This window comes from Pristiophorus japonicus, chromosome 21, assembly GCF_044704955.1.
Source record: "Pristiophorus japonicus isolate sPriJap1 chromosome 21, sPriJap1.hap1, whole genome shotgun sequence".
Lineage (NCBI taxonomy): Eukaryota > Metazoa > Chordata > Chondrichthyes > Pristiophoridae > Pristiophorus > Pristiophorus japonicus.
The window spans coordinates 66,238,285-66,265,541 of record NC_091997.1 but is presented as its reverse complement, the minus strand read 5'-3'; the positions used below and the strand labels follow the sequence as shown (position 1 = coordinate 66,265,541).

At 43.3% G+C, this 27,257-nt stretch overlaps 1 protein-coding gene across 8 annotated transcripts; it reads right to left on the bottom strand.

The window, feature by feature from the left end:
* Positions 1–132: 132 nt before the first annotated feature.
* Positions 133–27,197, bottom strand: prc1b (protein regulator of cytokinesis 1b). 8 transcript variants are annotated; one of them, XM_070864947.1, is made up of 16 exons: positions 27,044–27,197; positions 26,819–26,851; positions 26,691–26,780; positions 23,201–23,333; positions 22,293–22,415; positions 21,939–22,172; positions 21,477–21,647; positions 18,405–18,554; positions 16,429–16,576; positions 14,447–14,583; positions 14,082–14,177; positions 12,472–12,618; positions 11,944–12,054; positions 11,033–11,143; positions 9,688–9,876; positions 133–2,812 (listed from the first exon to the last, which is right to left on the bottom strand). In XM_070864947.1, the coding sequence occupies exons 3-16, from the start codon at positions 26,702–26,704 to the stop codon at positions 2,735–2,737; spliced, it is 1,842 nt and encodes a 613-aa protein (XP_070721048.1). In that variant the 5' UTR covers positions 26,705–26,780; positions 26,819–26,851; positions 27,044–27,197; the 3' UTR covers positions 133–2,734. The 8 variants fall into 8 exon arrangements, with proteins under 8 accessions (XP_070721048.1, XP_070721049.1, XP_070721043.1 ...); XM_070864948.1 differs by adding an exon at positions 6,517–6,574 and having other exon boundaries at positions 9,765–9,876; positions 26,691–27,197; XM_070864942.1 differs by having other exon boundaries at positions 26,819–27,197.
* Positions 27,198–27,257: the final 60 nt, after the last annotated feature.

The following is a 27,257-nucleotide window of genomic DNA, read 5'->3' as shown; positions in this document are numbered from 1 at the left end:
CCCTCCTTCTCTTAACCAGGACAGTAGTAGGAACCACCATTGGCTTCAATGGCCCAGGCTAAGATTGGCAAACTCAAGGTACCTTCCTGACCGCATACCACATCAGATGTTTATAGATTTTACAAGACAACATTTATTACAGGTTCTTTTTAATAAAGATGTCCAACATGTTATATTTCCTGCTGGCAATTAGGAAGTTATGAACAATTTGTAAAGTCCAATAGCCTTCAGATTAAATCAGAGATAGAGGTTTCTAGATGCACAGAGATATTGCATTACAAATATAAAAGCTAATTTTGCTGGTCCATCTCATCTACACGTTCCACCCATGGCAGTCAATTCTGAATTTGAATATTTAAATCATAAAATGCTTAAAATTACCACTGCCCTGTGACTTTTTTCATAAATAGGTACAGGGCAAGGTTTATGCAAATCAGAACAATTAATTCAACAGGGTAGGAGTAGGAAAAAGTAGTATTTCAAAGTACTCTATTTTACATAAAAATATTTTGTTTGTTTTTATAAAGCCAATTTTTGTATAGTTGGTGCTGTAGCAGTGATGTGCGAGTTACAACATGACAGAATCAGACATATGTTATCAGTAAAGTAAGTGCAGATCCACCAGCTCCTGCAGAGAAAGTGTAGGCAGACATTCCAGGTGTAGGCCTTTGATCAACACTTTCTGCCGATGAATCTGTCTGCATACTCTCAGAATTTTCTGGTTATACTGCACGACTGGATTACAAAGAGAGAGAGAGACTGTTTGACATCCTTTGATGCTCTTGTAACCCATCTGCAGCAGTGAATGGAATTTAAAAACATTTGGAATGACAACATAAAAGGTTGATTTTACATCTTAATTTGTAGCACATACATCAACCGACAAATTTCATACATTAAAAAGGTTATTCCTGTTCATTAGAAAAACCTAATTTTTTTATTTAACCAAATGGAGGCCAGAGTTCCCAGTCAGTGTGCCCAACATCACCAGCAAGAAGCAGCCTTAGACACCCCAGGAGCAGTTCCACTGGTACAATGTGCGAGTGATGCTTCCCAGCTCCGCCCGACTCCCAGAGCAGGCTGGGAGCAAGCCTAAAGCCATGAACTGAGTTTCCAATGAAGTCACCTCTCAGAATAACAGACTGCTCCCTGGTGATGTTGAGATTCAGCAGACTCAATCGGATGGGACTCCACAGAAGTCAGAAAAAAAGGAACAAAATGTTTTTTTAGCTACATGCACTTTTTCCCCACCCCCAAACATAAAATGAGATTACTCCAAAACAAAAAGGAACTCCCCCTAGATTTTCCATCCCCTTTAACCTAACAAGCTGGTTAGTACCTGCTTGAGGATTGGAGATTCTTCTCTCCAAAATTGAATAAATGCAGTACCTACAGCCACAAACAGATTCAGGCAGACATAGGAAGAACACCAAAAACAGCAATCTTCTCAAATAGAATATAAAATGCCAGACCAGCCATCAATATTACACTATTTGGTAGCAACTAAATAAAGTCTCTGTAGCACACTATGAAGTTATGGTTAGTGTTTAAAGGCTCCTTTGCCCTCCCATGTAACTATTTTACAGTATGTTTGCAAAGAAAGAGAAGGCCAAGAATAAATAAGTGAAAATGCAAAAATAGGTGCAAAACTTCATGATTAGCTTAAAAGAATATTTACACAATTTAACTGTGCAGAAACTAAAATATTTAAAACTGGGTACGATCAATTAAAAGCCACAAGATTGTGAAAAAATAACCACAGCGAACCGGAGATGGGTTATGACATTTACAGCCAGTTAGACAGCAATATTCATGCAAGGCTCCATTTGGATTAATCTTCCTCAAGATCTTCATCGCTTCCTGAACCAAACAATAATGAAGATAGTTTAATTTGCTATCATTTAGTTGGCACAATTATCTACACTATTGTGTGGTTCTATCTCTGCTAAACAGTGATGCAAGAGAAGGTTGAGCTTCATGCACACAGTAAACAGTTGTACGCTACTATATGGAGATAGTTTCATTAAGTTTAGCATTCCACACAAACCGTGAAATAGGAAAATATACAGTTAGCACCATGAGTGAAGGATTTGGGCGTTTCTCATTTAGCATGAATAGGGGAATTAGAGCAGCTTATTTCAGATTCCTTTCAGGCCTCAAAATAATCGATTAGAATGATCTGCGATCAAAAATTGATAATTCAGATTTTAAAAAGTTGGCAACCAAATTCATAAGTTACAGACCAAACATTAGCACCTAAAATTGGACTGACGGTTTTGTGGATCAATATACTACTCTAGTTGAGCCCTAAAGACGCCAGATTGTTCATCCTTCTCCTCCCCCTCCAATGATTTTGCAGAAAGCAGCTGTTAGAAACAGCTGGAATATTAATACGTTATATTTAATTTCAAGGGCATTGCACTGGATGAGGGCTATTCAGCATGAAGATCCATTTGAATGTCTTCACATTAAAACACATGCAAAAAAAAACTAAAATGTACTTTTAAAGCCCTGTTCGCCAATGACACTTATGCAGGCTGCACAGCAAGGTCAAGCTTACCATTACCTCGGTGCTCATCTGTGGCATTTTTCACATAACCTGTCATTTGCAATTTGAAGCAATATATATCCTAACATGCCAGCTCTATTGCAACATGTATACAGTATACACAGACTTCATTTTGTGCACATGCAGGTGTGTCTCCCCAACTCAGCAGTCCAGCTCCCTGCCAGTTTAGGTATGGATGTTGGTGGTTGTCGAGTTGAGAATTCGCGACTGACAATCAAATTTGGAAACTTTTGAAAGTTCTCGCTGGAAAAGGAAAATGAAACAAAAACATGTGAATTTGACAGAAAACCTGCTAAACTAGCACAATATGCTCAAAAAGGACACATCACAGTCACATTTCATTTTCTTAGATGCACCATTCAAAAAAAACCTCAAATTACAGCAAAGACAATTTAGTTTCGATAGGGAGGCATTTAGATAGAATGCAGGTCATGCATTAGTTAGAGGTGTAACCCAAAAAAGGATGGCAAAAGAGAATGAGATATGTGAGATGCCAATATTGACCAGGAAAGTAGCAAATGTCATGACCCAAGATGACACCGCAATATGTCTCATTAGGAACAGCTTTGTTTGCAGTACAGGTCAGATTCCAAGAGCGCTCTTAGAGGCTCGAGCACTGAGCATGTGTGTCACACAGTTACAGGCATTAATAATAAAGTACCTTGTTCAAATATTTTTTTAAAAACAAGCTCCCATAGTTTCAATGAATTACCTAATCTGAAACAATTACTTGAGAAAAGGTGGGAAAATATTTGCAATATTGCAGTACATTAAAATATAGTGGGAGTGATCAGACGTTGAGTGAAAAGCTGGATATATTGAAACACCAGCATGTCAATAATAAATGTAGGATAATTGCACAGATTTTCCTTCATTTTAAGAGTTGAAACCCTTAATTATGCCAGTAGGAAAGGGACCACAGTTTAAACCTTTTGCACTTGACAAAAGGGGTATGGTTTTCCCAGGAAGAAAGATTGAGCCATTTTTAGCCATGGTCATGACTGAGAACAGCATTAAAAAATTTAGGAACCCAATGTTGCAAACTCCACATTTGTTTAACCAAAATACAAATGAGGGAACTAAATTATAATTTTAGTACATTCCACCCTTTCTTTATCCCTAATGCTGCTCCTTCCAACTCTCTTCTGAAATGACAAAGGAACATATAGGATCAGAGAAGACCATTATGGCCCATCAGACTGCTCCCAGTGTCTGGAGAGGTAACGGGGCAGATTTGCCAGAATATCAGGTTAAATTATGAGGATAGTTTGCCAAACTTGCTTGTATTCCTTTGAGTTTACAAGGTTGCAGGGTGATCTAGTTCAGGTGTTTAAAAATGATAAAAAGGATTCCACAGGGTAGATGCAGAGAGGCAATTTCCTCTGGTGGGGAATCCAGAACAAAGGGGGCACACAAACTTGAGCTAAGTCTTTCAGGAGTGAAATCAGGAAGCACTTTGCCCCATGTGAAAGAGTAACTGAAATTTGGAATTCTCGCCACTAAATGCTGTGGATGCCAGGTCAATTGAAATGTTCAAGATTGAGAGTGATGGATTAAAAAAAATAGGTAAGGTATCAAAGAATATGGATCAGAGACGGGTAAATGGAGTTGAGGTATAGATCAACTATGATTTAATTAAATGATGGAACAGGCTTGAGGGGTTGAATGATCTCCTCCTGTTCCTATGTTGGAGTGCGGGAATCCAGGCAGATTTTCCCCTCTCTAACCCGGGGACATTACCAATACAGCACCGCTATTGCTGTTCTGACCAAGATCAGCTAACTCTGACCTTTCTGGTCTGTACACATCAGCAACTCACTTCCTCAACCAGCTGAAGCATTCCAATCACACGAGTGGTTTCATGGGTCAAGTGCTTTAGCTATACTTTAACAGTCCTTTAGTTCCTCAATCAAATCTTGTAGCTCAAATCATTTGCTACATTGGATTCACATTGCATTAGTCCCATAGCAATTAATTCAGCTGTGAGGCAAAGCTGGAAGAACAGGAGAAAGAAACTTCTTTTTTTTAAAAAAAAACAGGTTCATCATTGACCCAGACTGCAAACATCAGATCCAACCCAGCAATTAAAGCAGTAACATCTACCAATCCCTGGGAATAGTGTTTCCTGGAATAGAGTATTACAGGTGTACTAATCTACCAACCTTTGAAAACAGTGGATTCGAATTGCTGATTTAAGTGATATATGAACAGGAAAACTAAACTAAACTCTTGCTGACTTGTACATGCTCAGTGCACAGAGAAAAGAAAGATGTTAAGCAGGCAAGTCTGTAAAGCAGAAAATGAAGCCATTAAAGTGTGCAGCTACAATTCTCCCCACACATTACCAAACTGTTGGGGTGAAGGGCAGCATAAAAATATTGACTAGAAGCAAAGCATCACAGAGGGACAAGCTACTCCCAACCATCTCCTTGCATCCACAGAGGACTTGAGCAGGGCATCTACCCACCATCGAGAATCATTCTCATTCATTACGTGGAGTTCAGTTTCGATATGCAACAGAGTATTGCCACCAAGGGGGGAAAATTCCATGTGTAGTGAGGAAAACTGCATTATTTACACAGTACTCCAGGCGACCCTTTCCCCAAAACCAGGACAAGAGTTCAAATTTGCACAGAATTTGCAAAGATACTGGCAATACAGTAACGGACATACTCAGCACACAAAATGTGCACATTAATTGTACACTAGTTTTGTGCATGTGTTTCCACTGGTATCAGTTTTGCATAACAGTTGGTATTTTATGATCAATTATAAAATATTTCAATATTTTATCATGCCAATTGCAATGAGGTGTGCGCCATCAGATATAGCTTTCCCAGGACAAAGTAACGTGGACTCGGGGGGGGGGGGGGGGGGGGGGAAGAGGAGATGGGACATCTGCTGCCCATATGAATAAAAGTAATATATATTGCCCATGGTGGTTGCACGGGATACCTCCTCTGATAACGGGTACAGGATGCGCATATCAATTATCACAGAAGGTCAGCGTAATACAAGATTATACTGGGTAATTACTTCTGCAGCCTTGAAAGCATTAGTGTTATAGGGCAAGCATGCTAAGTGGTTAAAAGCAATGTGACTAAGCAGATACAGAGCCCAACAGTAAGAGTAAAACAATTTTCATGCAAACATGCCATAAACAATCAGCAATTACAAAAGAAACAAAATGGCAGCACACAGTCAGGAACTATGAACGCTAACCCAATACCCAACCTCCCTAATTGGGAGTACACTAAATTATATGGCGAAGGGATCGGAATATTAAATACAATACACAAAAAACTTTCAATTACCTGCCCATTTCTAAAATTACGTTTTTTTAATGCAGCATCCGGACTAGTGTTAGAGCAGTAATTGTACACAGGATACTTTGCGCATTAGTCTCAGTGTATTAATGTTTCTCGTTGCAAGAAAGAACAGAGGTGTTGCAGGTTGAGGGGTATAATCCTCAGTCAATGAAGAATTACGTGAACCCAGTTTCATAAACCTTCCTAATCACTTATGTACGCATATCAGAGCACCTTGAAACTATATTCCCGATGTTCGGGAAGTCCAGAACCAGGGGACATAGGATAAGGGGTAAGCCATTTAGGAGAAACTTCTTCATTCAGTTGTTAACCTGTGGTATTCCCTACCGCAGAGAGTTGTTGATGCCAGTTCATTGGATATATTCAAGAGGGAGTTAGATATGGCCCTTATGGCTAAAGGGATCAAGGGGTATGGAGAGAAAGCAGGAAAGGGGTACTGAAGGAATGATCAGCCATGATCTTATTGAATGGCGGTGCAGGCTCGAAGGGCCGAATGGCCTATTCCTGTACCTATTTTCTATGTTTCTACAGGTTTGAGAACAGGCTGTCCAGTTCATGGCATTAAGACTCCCTCTCACTACATTGAGTTCAGAAATCCTCTAGGGTGTGTTACCATACCGACCTGCAAAGGGCTGCAGTAGATTTGTACTGGCTCCTACAGTGGAGCTGAATCCATCTACAAACACAGAATAAAATTGGTCATCAGGACTGGTTATGGAGAGTACGGGGAGTATTTAGTTTTCAGGGGAGAGTGCAAACACCTTCTGCCCAAAGTTCCACAACTCTGAGTCAAAACCATGTAAAGCATTTTTTTTTTTTTAAAACTGTTGGATACCATTAAATTAAATCTACTAAAAAAACAAAACATTAACATGGGTTTCCCAAGCAACGGAAGTTTGTGATTGATTTACTAAACTACATGATCAAATTGTTGAGCAGGAGTTGTCCCAAGTGGCAGCAGTAAATGTATACTATGGGCAGCCCCTCGGAATCGAGGAAGACTTGCTTCGACTCCTGAAGTGAGTTCTTTGGTGGCTGAACAGTCCAATACGAGAGCCACAGACTGTCACAGGTGGGACAGTCATTGAGGGAAGGGTGGGTGGGACTGATTTGCCACACGCTCTTTCCGCTGCCTGTGCTTGATTTCTGCATGCTCTCGGTGTTGAGACTCAGCGCCCTCCCGGATGCACTTCCTCCACTTAGGGCAGTCTTAGGCCAGGGACTCCCAGGTGTCAGTGGGGATGTTGCACTTTATCAGGGAGGCTTTGAGGGCGCCCTTGTAGCGATTCCGCTGCACACCTTTGGCTCGTTTGCCGCGAAGGATCTCTGAGTAGAGCACTTGCTTTGAGAGTCTCTTGTCTGGCATGCAAACTATGTGGCCTGCCCAGCGGAGCTGATCGAGTGTGGTCAGTGCTTCAATGCTGGGGATGTTAGCCTGAATGAGGACGCTGATCTTGGTGCATTTGTCCTCCCAGGGGATTTGTAGGATCTTGCCGAGACATCATTGGTGATATTTCTCCAGCAATTTGGTGTCTGCTGTACATGGTCCATGTCTCTGAGCCATACAGGAGGGCAGGTATTACCTACAGCCCTGTAGACAATGAGCTTGGTGGCAGTTTTGAGGGCCTGGTCTTCAAACACACTTTTCCTCAGGCGGACGAAGGCTGCACTGGGGCACTGTTGGATCTTGTCGTCAATGCCTGCTCTTGTTGATAGGAGGCTCCCGAGATATAGGAAGTGGTCCACGGTGTCCAGGTCCCCGCCGTGAATCTTGGATGACTGGGGGGCAGTGCTGTGCGGTGAAGACAGGCTGATGGAGGAACTTTGTCTTACGGATGTTTAGCGTAAGGCCTATGCTTTCGTACGCCTCAGTAAATACGTCGACTCTGTCCTGGAGTTCAGGTTCTGTATGTGCACAGACGCAGGCGTCGTCCGCGTACTGTAGCTCGACGACAGAGGTTAGGGATGGTCTTGGATGTGACCTGGAGACGGCGAAGGGTGAACAGGTTCCCACCAGTTCTGTAGTTTAGTTCCACTCCAGCGGGGAGCTTGTTGACTGAGGTGGAGCATGGCGGCGAGAAAGATTGAGAAGAGGGCTGGGGCGATGACGCAGCCCTATTTGACCCCGGTCCAGACGTGGATTGGGTCTGTGATGGATCCGTTGGCAAGGATCACGGCCTGCATGTCGTCGTGCAGCAGACGGAGGATGGTGACAAACTTTTGGGGGCATCCGAAACGGAGAACGACGCTCCATAGACCCTCGCAGTTGACAGTGTCAAAGCCTTTTGTAAGGTCGAAGGCAGCCATGTATAAGGGCTGGCGTCGTTCCCTGCAAAAATCATGTCCGCTATGCCCCCTAGGGGAGGAAATCCGCACTGCGACTCCCGGAGGAGCTCCTCGGCCACAGGAAGATGACGGTTGAGGAGGACTCTAGCAACGACTTTCCCAGTGGCTGATATCGGAGATTCCTCTGTAGTTGTCGCAGTCGGACTTGTCCCCTTTTTAAAAGATGGTCACGATTACTGCATCTCAGATCCCCCGGCATGCTCTCCTCCCTTCAGATGAGAAAGATGAGGTCGTGTATTCGCGTCAGCAGTGCATCTCCAACATACTTCAATGCCTCAGCAGGGATTCCATCCGCAGCCTTGTTGTTTTTAAGCTGTCTTATGGCTTTTTCTACCTTGTGTAGTGCTGGGGTCTCACTGAGGTGGTGACGGGTAGCATGTTGCGGGATGGAGTAGAGAACACGCGAGCCAAAGGCAGAGTCTCGATTGAGATCATCTTCAAAGTGCTCTTTCCGGAGGGCCCTGACCGCCTCTGTGTCTGTGATGAGTGTTTCCCCGTTCTTGGCCAGGAGTGGGGTGGGGCCTTGGGTGTTTGGCCCGTAGGTGGCCTTGACTGCGATGAAGAATCCTCGCACATCATGGTTGTCGGCCAGCTGCTGCATCTCCTGTGCTTTCTTCATCCACCATCTGTTCTTTAGGTACCGTTTTTTTTTTATTGGACCTCAGCCGTGAGCCGTCTACAATGCTGCTCCCGCGCTAGGTTGTTGTTTGAGGCTCAGAAATGCCCTGCGCTTGTGATCTATTAGCTCTTGGATCTCCTGATCATGCTCATCAAACCAATCCTGGTGTTTCCTGGTTGAGTAACCGAGCGCTTCTTTGCAGGCGCTGGTTATGGAAGCCTGGAGGGCAGACCAAGCGCTGTGGGCATTCTGCGGCTCGGGGTCGGCAAGGCACTCCAGGTTAGCTGTGAGGCGCTGGCTGGATAGGGCTCTCTTAGCTGGGTCCTTAAGTGCTCCCGCATATATATGTATATATACACAAATACCAACCAACATTTAACCTGCACTCCATGACACAACTGAAACAAATTACACTTGGGGCGAAGCTGGAGTTCTAGGAAACCTGCAGTCAAATGGACCTAAAATAATTACCTTTCCACCATTCCCAGAACATTTTACAAATACAATATGCATCATAGGCTGGATATCATAATCCAGGTCATCAGAATGAGGCCACAAGCTAATAACTGCATAAACTGAGATTTTAAAGATTTGAAATAAATATGCAAAAGAAACAATTGTACTGGACAGACCTTCTACAGGATGGGTTACTGGCTCTAAATCACTGTTCAAGACCAGCTTACTGGCTCAATCCCCACAATACACTGATTAAGAGCGAGAGAGAGAAACTTTGTTCTACTTTCCAAACCTGCACCTCCATGAGCTCCAACACCAACTGTGTGCTGCCACAGCGATTGGTAGATGACTGCAAAAAATGAAATTACCGCAAACTCAGAATAAGTGATGGCAACTGAATTTACGCTGAAATTATGCTGTGGGGTGGAGATGGCAGTGGACGCACCACTCATCGCCGTTGAATTTAGGTGAGAAATATTTTCTTTGTTCCTTTCACTCAGGCCAAAGCGTGGGGGCTTTGTAGCTGAACATCCTGGTGTGCGCGGAAAGTTTCCTGGCTAAAAAGGGCAGGAAGGAGAGAGAGAGAATTAGACTGGAAATACTGAAGGCAACAGCATCAATGTCAATTACTAGCGTTGTCACTCGGAAAGCATAACTTTTGGCATCTTCATTTTTTATACTATGTTCACCTAAACTATCGCCTAGTACAATTATAAATGTTATCCTCCAAACTTGGGTTATGTCAGGAGACTGTTTTGAGCTGATGCAACAAGAGTGAAATATTGATGGGAGCAATTGTGAATATCTTTACATAAGGACAGCTCAATAAAAAAAACAGTGAATCACCTATTCCATATCGCTACCACTACATGACATAAGCTAACAAATACTATTAAAAAGACTACATAAATCTTCATTTCATAAGGTGGACAAGAGCTGTGCTTCACAGAGTAAAATGCTGCATTAGCATGTTATTAAACTTGGTAACGATCAGTGCCCTGAGTAAGGCTGCAAGATCCTCTCTCAACCTCTGCCTTTGTGTACAATGACACAATCAAACTCGAGTTGGAAGACATTTTATACTCCAGTAAGACTGTATTTAAAGAATTTTATATAAATGGAAACCAAGGTGAAAAAGCATTGATTCTAGGATATGGTAGCCACACAGTTCTAACCAGAAGTCTTCTGAGGAGATCACCAGTGAAATTCGTCCGCTAGCTCAGGTGGCATGCAATAGCTGTGCACACCTGGTCTGTGTCGAGTTAACCAAGCAGTTGGGGTGCTACAATCTGAAAGTTGGTCAAGGACACAATCAGACTGGACTGTGTCAGCCTCGCCAACCAACCCGTCAGCACTCACTGAATAGTCTTATACATAAAGGGCTATTCGGGCTACGTACTGAAGGGATGCTGATTTTTGTGGAACTGTATCCCAACAACAAATCAGCACCTTCAGGGGAGATGGTGAGAATATTGGAGAAAGAAAGGAATATGGTCAAGAACTTTTAGCAAAGACTAGGTCAAACAAGAAAAGACACTTGTACTTGAAAAGTTACGTCACCGCAGAGTCTTAACCCAATCTCGAGATTAAAATTTATAGTATATTCTTACAATAGGAGATATTGACCCTGTAATTGTAATCTTAACCAGAAACAGACACATAATTGTACATTTGCCTAGAGAACAAAAGAAAGCATGCAGGCTGGTGACTGACCTTGCGTCCAGACAGTGGGGGTCGAGAGGTGGGTGAGTGACAGACGATACCGCCAATGGCAGAGCGGAAGGTGCTGTTGGGGGTGGCACTGGACATCGTTGTACCATTTAGCTAAGATAAAAGCAGGAAAAAAGGGAGGAAATATTAATGCAAGGGTCTGTGGGGCAAAAGGAGCAACAGCACATCATGCACAAGTCGGTTTTAGTGACAACATTGAACTCACATTTTAAAATACAGTGAGACGTCCAAAATCCAGAGATCCAGAATCTGGAATGTTCCGAAATCCAGACTGCGCCCCCCCACCCCACCCCGCCGCCCCACCTTCCTTGGCCCAGGCAAAGACGTTCCGAAATACGGAAATACTCGAAATCTTCTCGGTCCCGAGGTTCCCGGATTTCGGACGTCACACCTGTACAATCAAAGCTTAGATTTGTAGCTCAGCAGAACCAATGTAGAATTAATAACAGAAAACCATGCTCTATGATCCATGCTGTGCAACTTTGCAATAAACATGCTGCAACACCCAATAACCACAATGTAGAAGAGTTGTAATGTAAACAGCATTAATTACAACCACCGATAACGTTGGATATTGTGGAGTAATGCAAAAGTAATATGTGGTTCGCTCCCCAAACCCCACGGGGTGGGCTCAATCAGAATCCTTCAATATTACTCACCCAACACAGGGGGATACTGGGACACACACCACCCACCCCCCGGCAGTCATTAATATGGCAGACATCAAATTGTAATTTGTAGTCCATATCAAAGCAATCAGTGCCAATCACCAAGAGGCTTGTGGGAATAGGTAATTTGCAAACTGAAAATGACCTGTATTTATTAACCAGTGCGCGCGTATTCAAAGCAAGAGACAAAAGGTGCAGCTTACAACAGTTTTTAAATGCCTTTACCTTCCGTACTTTCCCCGGCGTATTCATTGCATTAAGCCTTCGCTTACTTGGAGTCTTGGGGGCACTGCCATACAGCATTTCCTCCTCAATCAGCCTGCTCTTCTTCAGTTGCTGCCAGACAGACAATATCCTGTTAATCCCCAATCATGCATCTGCTGTCACTGTGTGGTGTTTTTATACAATATTGATCATCTGTGGATTCTGGGGCGTGAATAAAAGTCTGCATCCTAAAACGTCTGGTACTGAGGGAACAGAGATTCTTTCACCTCTGGAAACTCCCCAGAAGGAGATGCTATATAGACCGAGTGGCACAATACTTCAGTGTACCATACATTGCAATCTCAGTCAGACCATTATTTTTTGCAGAAGGGAGGGAACTCTGTTCCTATGCAACCCCTCCCAAAGGTCAACTCAGAAGCAACACTGACAGATCTGTAATTGGATAAATCAGACTGCAATCAGGCGACAATACACATCACATAACACTGCAACCATGACGAACAAAGATAAATTAAAGCTCGATCGTACCCGCTCTTGCTTCTCCTGCTCTTTCTCGAATTTATGCAGATCCCATTGCTCAGTCACGTAATCCATGAAATTCTGTCCATTAACCAGAAATTTGGAACAATGCTCCTGCTCCCAGGCATTTATCTGAACTTTCAATTCTTCCTCCAGCTAAAATATACAGCAATTTGTTAGTACTCTTGCAGAAACAGTGCAAAGTTACCTATTGAACACAGCCTCACCCTGCCCCTCCAGAAGCTGTTAACTGGCTTGGAATTCAACTTTAGTGTGAGGTCATCCACTTTGGCTCCAAGAAAGACAAATTGGAATATTTCTTAATGGCAGTGTGTCCAGGTACACACAACACTAAAAGCTAGTGCACAGGTACAAAAAGGCTAATGGAATGTTGGTCTTTATGTTAAGAGGGTTGCAGTACAAAGGGGAGGAAGTTATCCTTCAGTTGTACAAAGCCTTGGTCAGACCCCATCTGGAGTATTGTATTCAGTTCTGGGCACCACACCTTATGAAGGATATATTGGCGTTAGAGGGGCAACATCATAGATTTACCAAAATAATACTGGAGCTAAAAGTATTAAAATTGGAGGACAAGTTGCGTAAACTAGGATGTATTCCCTGGAGTTTCGATGGTTGATCTAATTGAGGTGTTTAAAATGATAAAAGGATTCAATAGAATAGATAGAGAAACTATTTCCTGTAGTGGAGGGGGCAATCACAAAAGTAGAGCCAGGTCATTCAGGTATTAAATCAGGAAGCATTTTTGCCACATGAAAGGATAATGGAAAATGTGGAATTCTGTACCAGCAGGCTGCGGAGTCAATTGAAAATTAAGACCGAGATTGATAGATTTTTATTTGATAAGGGCATCCAAAGGGTATGGATCAAAGACAGGTAAAATGACTTGAGGTACAGATCAGCCATGGTCTCATTAAATGGCAGAACAGGCTCGAGGGGCTGAATGGTCTACTCCTGTTACGTTCACTCAGATTTTAAAAAATGTTGCATCAGGCATTAGTAGAAAACGATGCGTCAAAATGCAGAGTACAATCGACTATCCTATTAAATCAGAATGAGCCTCACTCAGCAGATATCCTAATTTTACAATTTTGATTAACCGTTCCAAACTACTTCACCCAATGATAGAGAATTCAAACAGGCTGCATTTAGACAGGCTGTGAAAATTCACAGACAACAAGTCAGTGAGTGGTAGCATGTTGTAGTAAACCATCAATCAACTTAACATTTTAGGACCCTTGGGTAGTGAGCCAATAAGGTCAAAGAAGGAGAATTCTTTTCTGTAAATTGAACCCGGTATAAATACAGCCATTTGGATCATGTGGTGCCAGAAGAACAAAGACCTGGCTTAAAGCCAAGAACTTGTTATTGCTCTCTGCCAAGATTAAAAAGTTAAAACTACAATCGGAGTTCGTATTTCATTGGAAATTAAGAGATCTAACACCCAATACCACTCCCAGTTGAAATAAACCCATGTAGTCAGACTATTCTATTGCCATCACATTGGACAGGGTAGAACAAAGTATCACTCCAGTACCAATATTGGCAAGTCCACATGACCTGTGGCTTATACACAACATGCACACTATTGCGATACATACCTTAGGCAGCATTTTGGACAACTTAGTTCTCTGCTTCTCTTCCTGTAATAGGTTGCCCCCTCGGTTGGTGAACCGGTTTGGGTCCGCTGCTTTCTTCTGCAAGAAGAACATTTTCAAATGTTAGCACCCATTTTGATGATTTCTCCTTCAGCCTGGTTAAGTGAGCTGTCCAACTCTGAATGCAAGTGGTAGCCAGGGGGGGTTGAATTGCTTTACGCCTCTAGCTTGTAGCCTGGTCAAGGATTCACCCCAACAGTGGCAGGGGTTTGAGTATCAGCAGTATCACAGTACAATCTGCTTCATCACAATGATCTTTAGTAACAGAATCCAAGTGCTGCTGCATAGAATAGGTTCTTGTTTCTCACCTCAAAACCCAGATACAGCTTCCAATTCTCTTCCCACTTGCAGACACCCTCAAACAGCTGTTGGTGTGTTTGATAATACTGCTTTAATCGATTGAGCTCCAAGTCATGGAGCTGCATCACGTCTTCTGTGTAATCCTCTGAGAGAAGGGTAAGGAAAAAGAATTTTAGAAAATTATAAATCGAATCCAGTGAATTGTGCATCACACACCAGTCTAACCTAAACTTTCATCAAAAGAGCTGCTCTGTTGGACTTCGGTTGAGTGAAGAGACTCAAAACCTACACAAGCCCAATTGCCATTTGGAATTTCTGGGTGATTGGACTAAACCTTTTTCAACTCAAATGTTTCAACATAGAAACAAAGATTAGGAGTACAAATTTGCTTAACAAGTAGATAAGTTCCGGAAACTAGAACAGTAGGACACGGACATTCCTCCAAAGCGGTTACAAAAGCTTACGGGATCCTGGGCTTCATGAACAGAAGTATATAGAGTACAAAAGCGTGAAAATGATGATGAACCTGTATAAAACACTGGTTCGGTCTCAACTGGAGTAGTGTCCCCAATTCTGGGCACCGCACTTTAGGAAGGATGTGAAGGCCTTGGCGAGGGTGCAGAAAAGATTTGAGAGAATGATTCCAGGGATGAGGGACTTCAGTTACATGGATAGACTGGAGAAGCTGGGGTTGTTCTCCTTGGAGCAGAGAAGGTTGAGAGGGGATTTGATCGAGGTGTTCAAAATCATGAGGGGTCTGGACAGAGTAGATAGAGAGAAACTGTTCCCATTGGCGGAAGGGTCGAGAACCAGAGGACACAGATTTAAGGTGACTGGCAAAAGATCTAAAGAAAAAAACTTTTTTAAAAAAGTGGTTAGGATCTGGAATGCACTGCCTGAAAGGGTAGTGGAGGCACACAATCGTGGCTTTCAAAAGTACCTGAAAGAAAAAATTTTGCAGGGCTATGGGGAAAGGGCGGGGAAGTGGGACAAGCAGAGCTGGCACGAGCCGAATGGCCTTCTTCTGTGCTGCAACCATTCTACGATAACTTGATAAGATTTGTATTTAGTATTTGCCATTTTTTAAAAAATCCATGTCTTTCTTTTATTCCCCTATTTTTGTCACCCATTGCCTAATGCCTACAACAAGAGTGTGGACACACAAATCAGATTTCCCTTCCCTTCTACTCCTCTTCGCCCCCACCATCCCTCTAAAGCTGGGAGACATGGTAGCTTCAGATCAGCTGGGCCCCGGCTCAACGTATAACAGACTGGCAACTAAACGGAATGGACTTGAAAATCACCTCCATCCTTGCTTTGCATTACCAATTCAGCAGACTATCCTCCACTTCCCTCTCCCCCTCCACCCTACCTTTAGTTTACACTATTTTACGACGAGTATTTCAGTAACTTTCCCAGTTGGAAACAAGTGTGAAAATGCATCTTTGCACAGATCCCAGTAACACAGGCCAGTGCCCCAACTGCCAATTGTGGCAAAATTCAGAGAAACCAAACAATAAACTACTACTGAAATATTTCAAATCACAAGTCTGGTTAGAGTACGGCTGAAATATGCATCAAATGATGTGGAATCTGAGTTACCTACCGGTACTCCTCCACTAACAATTTCTCCAATTACTGCGTTCACATAAAATGCCAGATTCATAAAACATCTTTCCTCATTTCAGTTGGCTACAACTACCTCCCACCAAAAAAAACTTAACTGACCAAATAAAACAGGAACAAAATACAGAACAGAGAAAGGAAAAACATCCAAATTAGTTCTAGTCCTAATTTATGTAGTTAATAAATGTTGCAGTATCCATCTATCGTCAGCAGAGGAATCGCTATCTACACAGCTCATGGAGATACCAATGGAGACGACACCAGGTAGTGTACTGTAGTATTGGACAGACATCAGGCCCGTGACCTGCCAGTAAAACTATTAAATGCCCATATCACTTGGAACAAGATTAAAATGTAAACAAACCATCATAGAATGGCGCAAATGCTTGCCGCTGTTCGAAGCTGAAGAAACATTTCTCCCAGTAGGATGCCAGCTCTTGCCTGATGGCTTCAATTACATTTTTCATGTTCTGTACTTTCAGTACCTGTAGATGCTTCAACTCTTTCTGCAACTGAACCACAAAATACACTGCTTATATCTGCACCACTTCTTCACTCAGGATTGCTCAACTTCAACCTCCACAAAATATGGATTGGAATCTAAGGATCCCTGAGAGTTTAACGTTGGATAGCAGTTAATAGCTCATTTAGATCAATTTTTTGAGCAAACCCACTTAACTCTCCAACTGCAAGAACAGGGTATACATTTACAAATATGTAGTGGTGTTATCAAATAATTAGTACCATCTACAAGATGCACCGCAGCGACTCGCCAAGGCTTCTTCGGCAGCACCTCTCAAACCCCCGACCTCCACGCCTAGAAGGACAATGGCAGCAAGTGCATGGGAGCACCACCACCTCCACATTCCCATCCAAGTCACACATCACCTTGACTTGGAAATATATCGACCGTTCCTTCATCGCTGCCGAGTCAAAATCCTGGAACTCCCTCCCCAATAGCATTGTGGGAGCACCTTCACCACACGGACTGCAGCGGTTCAAAAAGGCGGCTCACCACCACCTTCTCACGGGCAATTAGGGATGGGCAATAAATGCTGGCCTTGCCAACGACTCCCACATTCCATGAACAATTTTTTTTAAAATAAAGGACTGCCACAATAGAATGAAAGTGATGCACACAGAGCAGGTGGTGATCTGTGGCCTATCGTGTTATCTGATCTCAACGTGACAGTCAGCTGGGGGTGGGTGCATGGGGTGGCTGAGAGAGCAGACAAGTCTGAGCTCCATTCCTGATCAGTCAGTGGGCCCTGTTGGAAAGTGTGTGTAGAGATCAGGAAAGGTCCGACCATGGGAGCACACAGCTGATAAAACATTGAAAGCTGCAAACATGAGATTACACTCTCCAAATATCAGCAAGCAAGAGCTTCATGTGTCGGTATGCAATTTCTTAATTCACTACTTCCAAGACGTTTAACCCTTATAAATGTCTAAACACCTCCATTAAAATCAAAGGAATTGTATGTTAAAGGTCCATATGCTAATGGGGGTGATTTTGCTGTAGCAGGGCATCTAATGATGTCTGTCATTAGTTAGACTTGCTCCTGCATCCTTCAACTCAAAACAGTTTTACCCATAAAGTTGCTGAAAGCGTGGTCTGATAATGGCGCGGCGAGGGGCCCCCCCGAGTGAACAGGGTACCTCCTTAACCAGATTTAAGGCCTTGGGGAAATAAACAGAGGACTGAGAAGGAGGGTGAATTCAATGTCAAATCAGGTACAGAGGGTATGATTGGAGAGAGAGAGAGAGAGAGAGAGAGAGGAGAGAGAGAGAGGAGAGAGAGAGAGAGAGAGAGAGAGAGAGAGAGAGAGAGAGAGAGAAAGCAAAAAAAGATAAAAAGGAAATTGTTTTTTTTTTTAAAAAAAGGAATTTTTTTTTCTCCAAAAAATTCAAAACCTGAAGGAATGAAACTGCAAACTTGCAATATTTAATTTTTAGTGCCAGAGAGGTCGTTTGGAAATAATTAACTATCACCACATTATTAAAAGGATACTACGTTACTAATTACTAGCCCTAAACATCTGTGGCGGGTTTGGTTCGTATCTATCGTGCAGAGACAGCAACTTCATGATATTCAATACATGGTAATGGCGAGGCAGACATGGAAATGCTGTTTTCGCAAAGCTAATGGCGGAGCGGCGCAACATGGACAGCAACTCTTGGATATCCGTGTTTAACAGTGCATCTGCTCCTGCTGTACCATTTATACATAAATATACATTAGCCTCACCATTATTTTGACAGCAAATTTCTGCTCAACGTTCAGTGTAATTTCAATGCCTAACTATGCACTGACATACATACACACACACACATACTCACTGCCTGCATTGTCTTAACCCTGGAACCAATCAGGTGTACAGCAGAAGTTTCACGCTCTTCATGGGAAATCTGCAACCAGTCCCACAGGTTAATTATTTGAGCTCGCAGCCCGGAGCACTGTGTCTCAGTCTGAGCTCTCTTCGCCTCCAACTACAGAGAAATGTGCATCAGAATTAGTTAATCCGCTACGAACCAGACACAGGGACTCAAAATGGAGACCATTGATATTGTAGTGTACAAAAAACTAGCTACAGCACAGAACATATAGGTTAAAACATTAACATTCAAGGTCTTATTTACATCACTGCCAACAAGCAAATGGTTTGAGTTTTAAAAATGTTTTAGAACTGTGTGTTCAGAGAAGGCATTGTTGCTGGTCCGATGCGGAATGGAGGCCCCTCCATTTTACCCAATGTGCCTAGATTTCAACATCAGAAAGCAACTCCTATTTACTTTTCCCATACCAGCCATCCTCATGGTCCAAGAGATTGCCAACTCAATGCCTGTTAATGCAGAATTGGGGAATGATTTGTACTGTGAGCCCACACCAGTTAAAAGATGGTTTAAAACTGCCCCAGATTCAGTCCATGTAACACACGGTCAGCAACAGAAGATACATTAATCACAGTCAGGGCTGGCTTCAAACCCAGGTCCTGAAACTGAAAGGATAAATGCTGCCCGAGCACCGGCCACGACACATCTATCCTCATCCTTAAAATTATATTCTTAAATCCATGGGCAGGCTTTAATGCCTTCAAATTCAGACTACAATGCTACTAAATGAGCCAAGCCAATGTGTTTGGGAGTGGAAGTGAATTGACTTGCATATTAAATCAATATTGTCATCATTTCAAGCAGCTTGCAATATTAAGTGATTGCCGGTTTTCATCAAGTAAGGAAGACAGTGAAAATGACAAGTCATAAAACTACCCAGAAACTTTGATAAAAGCAGATTTAGATTCAATTTTCTTGAAGCTGGCTAACAGTCCCTGCTTAGCAGGCTGTAAAGATATTAAGTGAAGATGTACTTCGACAGGATATTGGAATTTCTGTGCTGTCACGGTCCAGTAACTCGAGTAGGTTCTACAGCCTATCAATTAGACAAATGATCAACAGCAGCTGATGGAACTGACTGGTGCCAGAATTTTTGGGGGAATAGCATTGAGGAAGAGTCAAAACACTGCCATTTTATCTCCAAATCTGAACAAATTGGTCATAAATCACTCCAAATTTAAATTGAAATGCATGCGCAGCACAATCATCAGATGAAAGCAAATGTTCACCTTTTACTTAAGGAAGGATATACTAGCTTTGGAGGGGGTACAGAGATGATTCACTAGGCTGATTCCGGAGATGAGGTGGTTACCTTATGATGATAGATTGAGTAGAGTGGGTCTTTACTCATTGGAGTTCAGATAGATGAGGGGTGATCTTATAGAAACATTTAAAATAATGAAAGGGATAAAGAGGATAGAGGCAGAGAGGTTGTTTCCACTGGTCAGGGAGACTAGAACTAGGGGGCACAGCCTCAAAATACGGGGGAGCCAATTTAAAACCGAGTTGAGAAGGAATTTCTTCTCCCAGAGGGTTGTGAATCTGTGGAATTCTCTGCCCAAGGAAGCAGTTGAGGCTAGCTCATTGAATATACTCAAATCACAGATAGATAGATTTTTAACCAATAAGGGAATTAAGGGTTATGGGGAGCGGGCGGGTAAGTGGAGCAGAGTCCACGGCCAGATCAGCCATGATCTTGTTGAATGGCGGAGCAGGTTCGAGGGGCTAGATGGCCTACTCCTGTTCCATGTTCTTATGAATGTTGGGGAAGTCCAGAACCAGGGGTCACAGTCTAAGGATAAGGGGTAAGCCATTTAGGACAGAGATGAGGAGAGACTTCTTCACCCAGAGTGGTGAACCTGTGGAATTCTCTACCACAGAAAGTTGTTGAGGCCAATTCACTAAATATATTCAAAAAGGAGTTAGATGTAGTCCTTACTAATAGGGGGATGGCGAGAAAGCAGGAATGGGGTACTGAAGTTGCATGTTCAGCCATGAACTCATTCAATGGCGGTGCAGGCTCGAAGGGCCGAATGGCCTACTCCTGCACCTATTTTCTATGTTTCTATGTTCAGGAAAACATGCTCAGGCAGCCAATAACAGCTTGCAACAAGTATACTGCATGCATAAAGTGGGAGGTAACCTTCCAATATCAGGCTGGGTGCAAATTAGAAACAGGTTCATTTCACTGCCACATTCATCCTTTGTTGGTCTTAATAAAATTACCTTATTTGTCAAAATTGGGGACAAGAAGTTGAAAATCATTTTCAGTATACCCATCACTGACTCAACTGCCTGGTTAGGTAGTCAGAAAAGATCCAACAGCACAATTTGAAGAGCAGCAGGAAATTCTCCTGGTGTCCTGGTCAACATTTATTCCTAATTAACACATTCAAAAACAGGCGAACTCACTGTTACCGGTGGGATTTTGCTGACACATTTTTCTACATCAAGTGTCAGCCATGGCTCAGTGGGGAGCACTCTCACCTCGGAGTCAGAAGGTTGTGGGTTCAAGTCCCACTCCAGGGACTTGGGCACATAAATCTAGGCCGACACTCCAGTGCAGTGCTGAGGAAGTGCTGCACTGTCAGAGGTGCCGACTTTCAGATGAGATTTAAACCGATGCCCCGTCTACTCACTCAGGTGGATGTAAAAGATCCCATGGCACTATTTCTAAGAGGAGCAGGGGAGTTATCCCTAGTGTCTTGGGCCAATATTTATCCCTCAATCAACATCACTAAAAACAGATGATCTGGCCATTATTGCATTGCTGTTTGTGGGAGCTTCTGTACACAAATTGGCTGCCGTGTTTCCTACATTACAACAGTGACTACACTTCGAAAAAAAGTGTACTTCATTGGCTGTAAAGCGCTTTGAGAAATCCGATGGTGTCTTTCTTTCTTTAAATAAAAAAGGGAATACAGTTCAAAAGCAATTAATTGGCTGTGAAGCATTCAAAGACCTCCAGAGGATGTGAAAGATGCTATAGAGATGCAGTTCTTGATTTCATTTACACACCTGGTGAAGAAGTGTTTTCAGACCTATAATGTTCTCATTAGACAGACAGAATGCATCCTCATCCTCACACACAATATCTCGCTCAAAGCTGGTATCTGGCAGTTGATCCAATTCATCCATGCAAAGAATTATTTTTTTCTTTGTTTCAACAAACTCCGCCCTTCTGCGTTCCTAAAAACAATACAATCAATCTATTAGGGAATTCCAACAGTTCAGGGTTCCACATCTGCAGTTCAAGATCACACGCAAGCATAATTTATATGTAGGCAGGTGGTGAGTTGCATGTTAGGGAGTTCCAGATCACAGCAACATCACCTCGAACACTAAAGACAGTAGGGGTTAATAGGATGCTTAGAACATGCTGCATAGGTGCACATTAGGTAAATCTACTGAAGGCAATTTTACAACAGAGTTGGTTCACTCCAAGATTTCTCTGCTTCAAGCTCTTAAATTTCCCTTTACCTTCTCATCATTAAGTGAATTAATGTGCTCACGAAACGTGTCAAGCTGTTCAATACTGGGGACAGCATCAACATCGATGGAGTAGGACGCTGTACAGAGAATGTCACAAAGGTCCTCGTCTTGCTCTTTAAGGCACTTTAATTTCAGCATTCGCTCTTTTTTCTCCTTCATAAAGAATTCCAATCGTGTCCGCAGATCTTTTTCCAGTTGCAGCATCGTGCAATCTTCTTTTGGCTGTCACAGAGACAAGTTTAAACAGTCAACAAGGCTGGGGGGAAAGAATTGAAATTTATCTTTCTGCTTTCCGCCCTCCTCTGCAAAAAGAGGCGGTGTGGCGCGAAATGTTACTCTTACCATGCATTCAGCCAAATTGAGTTCCTGGCACATCGCACGCAGTTCCTTCTGGCACAAATCAATGCTCTTTTTCAGTCGTTGCCTCAGATTTTCTTCCTCTGCAATCATCATTTCCAATAGGCCCTGTGTGCAAATGAAGGGAGATAAACACCGGTCATGTTTCAGGACTTTCTCCCTCCTTCCCCCCCCCCCCTATAAAAGGATTTGGGAATGAGCTATGTTTGTGTTGTGTTTTAGGTGAATTCATATCATTTTTCTTTTTTAAAAAGCCACAGGCAGTAGGGAAAAACAGACTGTCCAGTCTATTTCAAAACAGATACAATGAGGGCCCAATTCATTCTGATGGGATGTTGTGTTTAAACCTGCACCCGGACAGGTTAAATTAAGGCAAAGAAGCACAGCCAGGACCGTCACCAGCTAGGTCTGGGGGAGGAAGCTGAATTAGCGAAGAGTAACTTGCTCTTAAACCCAGAACGCGCCAGGATCAGAAAGCTGACCAGGAAATGTTAAGTGAGGTTTAGCACATTTAAAAAATATATAATTTTCTTTTGCTTGAGGAATCTGTAGTTAGTTAAAATCAAGGATATATTTGATAATGCCTGTTATTCTGCACATTTACTTGCTGTTTGTAAAATAAAGCAGTTCATGGATTCGTAGTGTGTAATTAATTTGTGGCCAATTGGCAGTGTGTTTCAATCTGCCTTTGGAAAGATGGGAGGGACGCCTTGTGCGAACACACGTGAAAGACAATAGCCAGTTCAGATCACAAGGGGGTCTTTTTGCTACACGCTATTGTAACTAGATACTTGTAATACCAGAACAGCTTAGGTTTGGACAACTGACTAATGCACTGTGATATTTCACTGAAGTGTAAGTAGTTAATTCTGAAAATAATTTTTGCCACTTGCCTTGATGTGCTTTTTAACGACTTCTGTTCTTTGCAATCGTTGATCTTCTGGAATCCCTATCTCTTCCCAGATATTCCGCAGATGGGAAAGTGCTCCATTGAGACAGGTCACTGACTCGGTGGCCATTGCATCACTGCAAAGAGGTGAAATGGTTCATTTCTGTGGTGATAGCAAACTATCAGCACAATCGGCACAAAAATGCAAAAAAGTGAGGACTTTCAATTTCAGCTGCATCTCAACCCAAACCTGAAAATTCAGATCTTACAAAGAGCCTCAGAGAAACATGCACACATATCCTATAACAGAATTGAAGAATGCATCATATTGCTAAATATTAGTGCAGGACTTCAGATCACAAAAAGCACGTTGTTTGTTGCTGACAGATCAGATTCTAAATATTTCCCTGACACTACTATCATTGAGAGAAACTTCAAACTCAGTGATAGGGGACTCACTGGATACAATATTTATCCACAATAAAAAAAAAACACTGGAACAATGAACACGTGCCAACATTGATAGATATATCCAGAAAGGACCAGGACTTCAGTCGCAATGGTGGAACACAGAATTTTTTGGTAAGATTAAAATGAAAAACAAAGTGAGTTCTTTTATTAATGCAGTTGTTTAAGTTGGTCACATGAATTTGGGGAGGTGGTGTTAGGACCGGAGGAAGTTACAGAGATGGAGAGGGGCAAGGCCATGAAAGGATTTAAACACAAGGATAAGAATTTTAATGTTGAAGGCATTGGAGGACCAGGAGTCAATGTTGATCAGCAAGGCCTGAAGTGATGGACAAGTGGGACTTGGTGCAGGATAGGATACAGGCAGAATTTTTTTTTGGATGTGCTGAAGTTTACAGAGGCTGAAGGATGGGAAGCTGGCCAGGAAATCATTCGAATAGCAGAGTCTGAAGGTATGAAAGGCAGGGATGAGAGTTACAGCTGATGTAGATGTTCTGAGGCAAGAGCAGGATCAGCGGTGGGTGATGCTTTCGAGATGGAAGTGGTGGTATTTGCGATGGGAGAGGACATGGTGTCAAAGCTCAGGCTGAAATAGGACGCTGAGGTTGTGAACTGTGCTTCAATCAGAGTCAGTGGCTGGGGAGCAGAATAGAATTAGTGGCAAACCCACAGTGTGTGTGATGGGGACCAAAGACAATGGCTTTGGAATTCCTAGTATCTTACGGGAGTAAATTTCAGCTCATCCAAAATATTGGACAAGCAGACTGACAGCACAGTGGAGTGCTTTCGAGATAGAGGTAGGTGTTGTTGGCATACATATGGAACAATCCGCCAAGGGGGGGGCCCATGTAGATGAGGAAGAGGAGCATGCCAAGGATAAATCCATGGGGGAATCCAGCATAATGGTGTGGGGATGGAAAGAGAAGCCATTGCTGGAAATGTTTTGGCTACAATTCTATAGCAAGGCATCAAGCAAGGGCAATCTCACCGAGTTGGACAACGGAGGAGAATGGCATGGTTGACTGTCGAAGGTTGCAGAGAGGTCAAGGAAGAAAAAATGTACCTCGGTGACAGAGGATGTTATTTGTGACTAACATGGTTTCAGTGTTATGGTGAGGATAGAAAGCTAACTGGAGAGATTCAAACATGAAGTTGCAGGAAAGATGGGCACAGATTTATGAGGCGAGACAATGTGCAAAAACTTGAAGAAAAATAAATTGGGGATGGAGTGTCAGTTTGCAAGGACAAGGGGGGTGGGGTCGAGAATGATAATCAAGCCAGTGTGAAATTCAGTCAACATTTTGATGTAAATTCTTGACGTGCTGGTTGAGATTCTGAAACTAGTTTGATGCACATTATTTACTACATACTGCAAGGAGCTCATCGATTGCACATGTAAGTCATCATCTCCTTTGGGCACTCTAGTTTAAAATTTTGTTTCTGGTACAGGTATAGTTAGTTATCGAGTACAAATTCACAACCAATACCCTAAAAAGGGTCATGAGTAGTAGTAAAAGGTCACTAACAATTCAGAAATTCCTACGCAATTACTCTTTCCATTGGTTATCCTCCAGACTTACAAAACGACTCAATGATGATCTATTTTAATGCAGTTATGGAGCAGTGCAGTCAGACAGCAAGATGGGTAAATCCTCCTCTCTACCACATACTTTCATCTGCAGTTCCTCGGATCTAATCCAGCTCAGACTGAAGGCCGAAATCTTGGGCAGTTCATAAGAGACAGGAGTCCATGTCACAAAGCTACACTTCAGCAAATACAGGCATGGCTGGTGCAGGGAATGAAAATGTCATACTGGTTCAATGTGGTGGGGTGGGGGGGGGGAATTGAGATGGGTGACTTTTCTGGGGCAGTTAAAGAGCTTCATTTACAACAAGTCTATCATACTTTTGCAGAACTATATATTTAAAGGACACAGGAGGAAAAAGCTGCTGATCTCTATATCTACTTGTGTGTGACATATTCCACAACCCTTTAGAGAATGTAGAATGAAAAATATTCTTAACACCTCTGCATTGAAAAATTAAATTAAAATGTTGCTACTGAAAAAATATTTTTGAACTAAACTAATGACTATATCCAAAGCAATGTAGCACATCAGCCTACAGGACAGTTAAAATGAGTCAATGCCTTGCTGTGGAATTTTAAAACTCCCTGCCAATGTCTGCTTAAGACACACCCAAAATGTGTTCTTCAATTACACAACGTTACGGGTGGTGTTTAGCAGTTGTGTGTTGCTGCCAATACTAAGCCAGTTCACTAACATAAAAATAACACTGCTCGCATTAAGGGCACTTTGAGGTGACCATATTGCAGCTGTGATTGCGATCTCCAACAGTAAAGACAACCACTGTTTGAGGTGGTTCTCCATGCCATCAGATGCAGTGGCACTGCTTCATTTAACTTAGTGCCTGCACTAAAGAGAGGGTTACACCTGGCGACACTAAGGTATCCTACTGAAGTGGTTCAGACTGTGATCCAACTTGATGAACCAAAATGTTGGTAGCACTGAGTGTAAAAGACAGACCCACAAACCCAGACGTCGCCAATCATAAAAAAATCAATTTGAACCAGAAGCCTGTTTTAAAAGGAGTCAATGCTTAGCCTCTGGTTACAGGAAGCTGCCAGCGGGATCATTTACTAACAGTCTGAATTAAACCACTGGAGCGGAACAAGAGCTGACCGAGTTAATAGCCAGCCCGAGAGGCAGCATATTCTCACTGTGGAACTTACTGCATTTTGAAACAAACATTGCTTACAGAACCACAACATCAGTAGCATTCACTAACTGCATTTATATAGCCCCCTTTAAAGTATTAAACGTCCCAATGTGCTTTAAAAGACGACAGACTTTTCTGTGGTGTCTTTCACCACCTCAGGACGTCCCAAAGCACTTTGAGTGTAATCACAATAAGAGTGTGTCCAGGGGTGGGGCGGGGGAAGGAGAGGGGGTCCAGGAGAGGGGGTCCAGGAGAGGGGTACCCTCCCCTCCCCCACAGGTGCTTACCTTTTCCTCACCATCCCGCAACGCTGCTCCCGCTCGGGGTACCGATTTGACGAGGAAACTGTTCCGCTCCCACACCGCCGCTCCCGGTGCCTCAGTCCCGGGCTGTCCGCCTCTCCCGGTACCGGTGCCTCAGTCCCGGGCTGTCCGACCGCTCTCGGTGCCTCAGTCCCGGGCTGTCCGCCTCTCCCGGTGCCTCAGTCCCGGCCTGTCCGCCTCTCCCGGTGCCTCAGTCCCGGGCTGTCCGCCTCTCTCGGTGCCTCAGTCCCGGCCTGTCCGCCTCTCCCGGTGCCTCAGTCCCGGGCTGTCCGCCTCTCCCGGTGCCTCAGTCCCGGGCTGTCCGCCTCTCCCGGTGCCTCAGTCCCGGCCTCTCCCGGTGCCTCAGTCCCGGGCTGTCCGACCGCTCTCGGTGCCTCAGTCCCGGCCTCTCCCGGTGCCTCAGTCCCGGGCTGTCCGCCGCTCCCGAGTTTCCCGCTTCTTCACTCACTCTGACCGTTGCTCCGCACAGTTCAAATTTTCCAACCGCCAATCCGCAGCAAGGCTCTCATTGGTTACGTCGCTCTGACGTCA

Coding starts and splice junctions, on each gene's coding strand:
- prc1b (XM_070864948.1), bottom strand. Junction 21,648..21,938: donor ATTCACTTAATGATGAGAAG/GTAAAGGGAAAT, acceptor TATTGTTTTTAG/GAACGCAGAAGGGCGGAGTT. Junction 2,813..6,516: donor CTGCAGCCCTTTGCAGGTCG/GTATGGTAACAC, acceptor TTCCTTTTCCAG/CGAGAACTTTCAAAAGTTTC.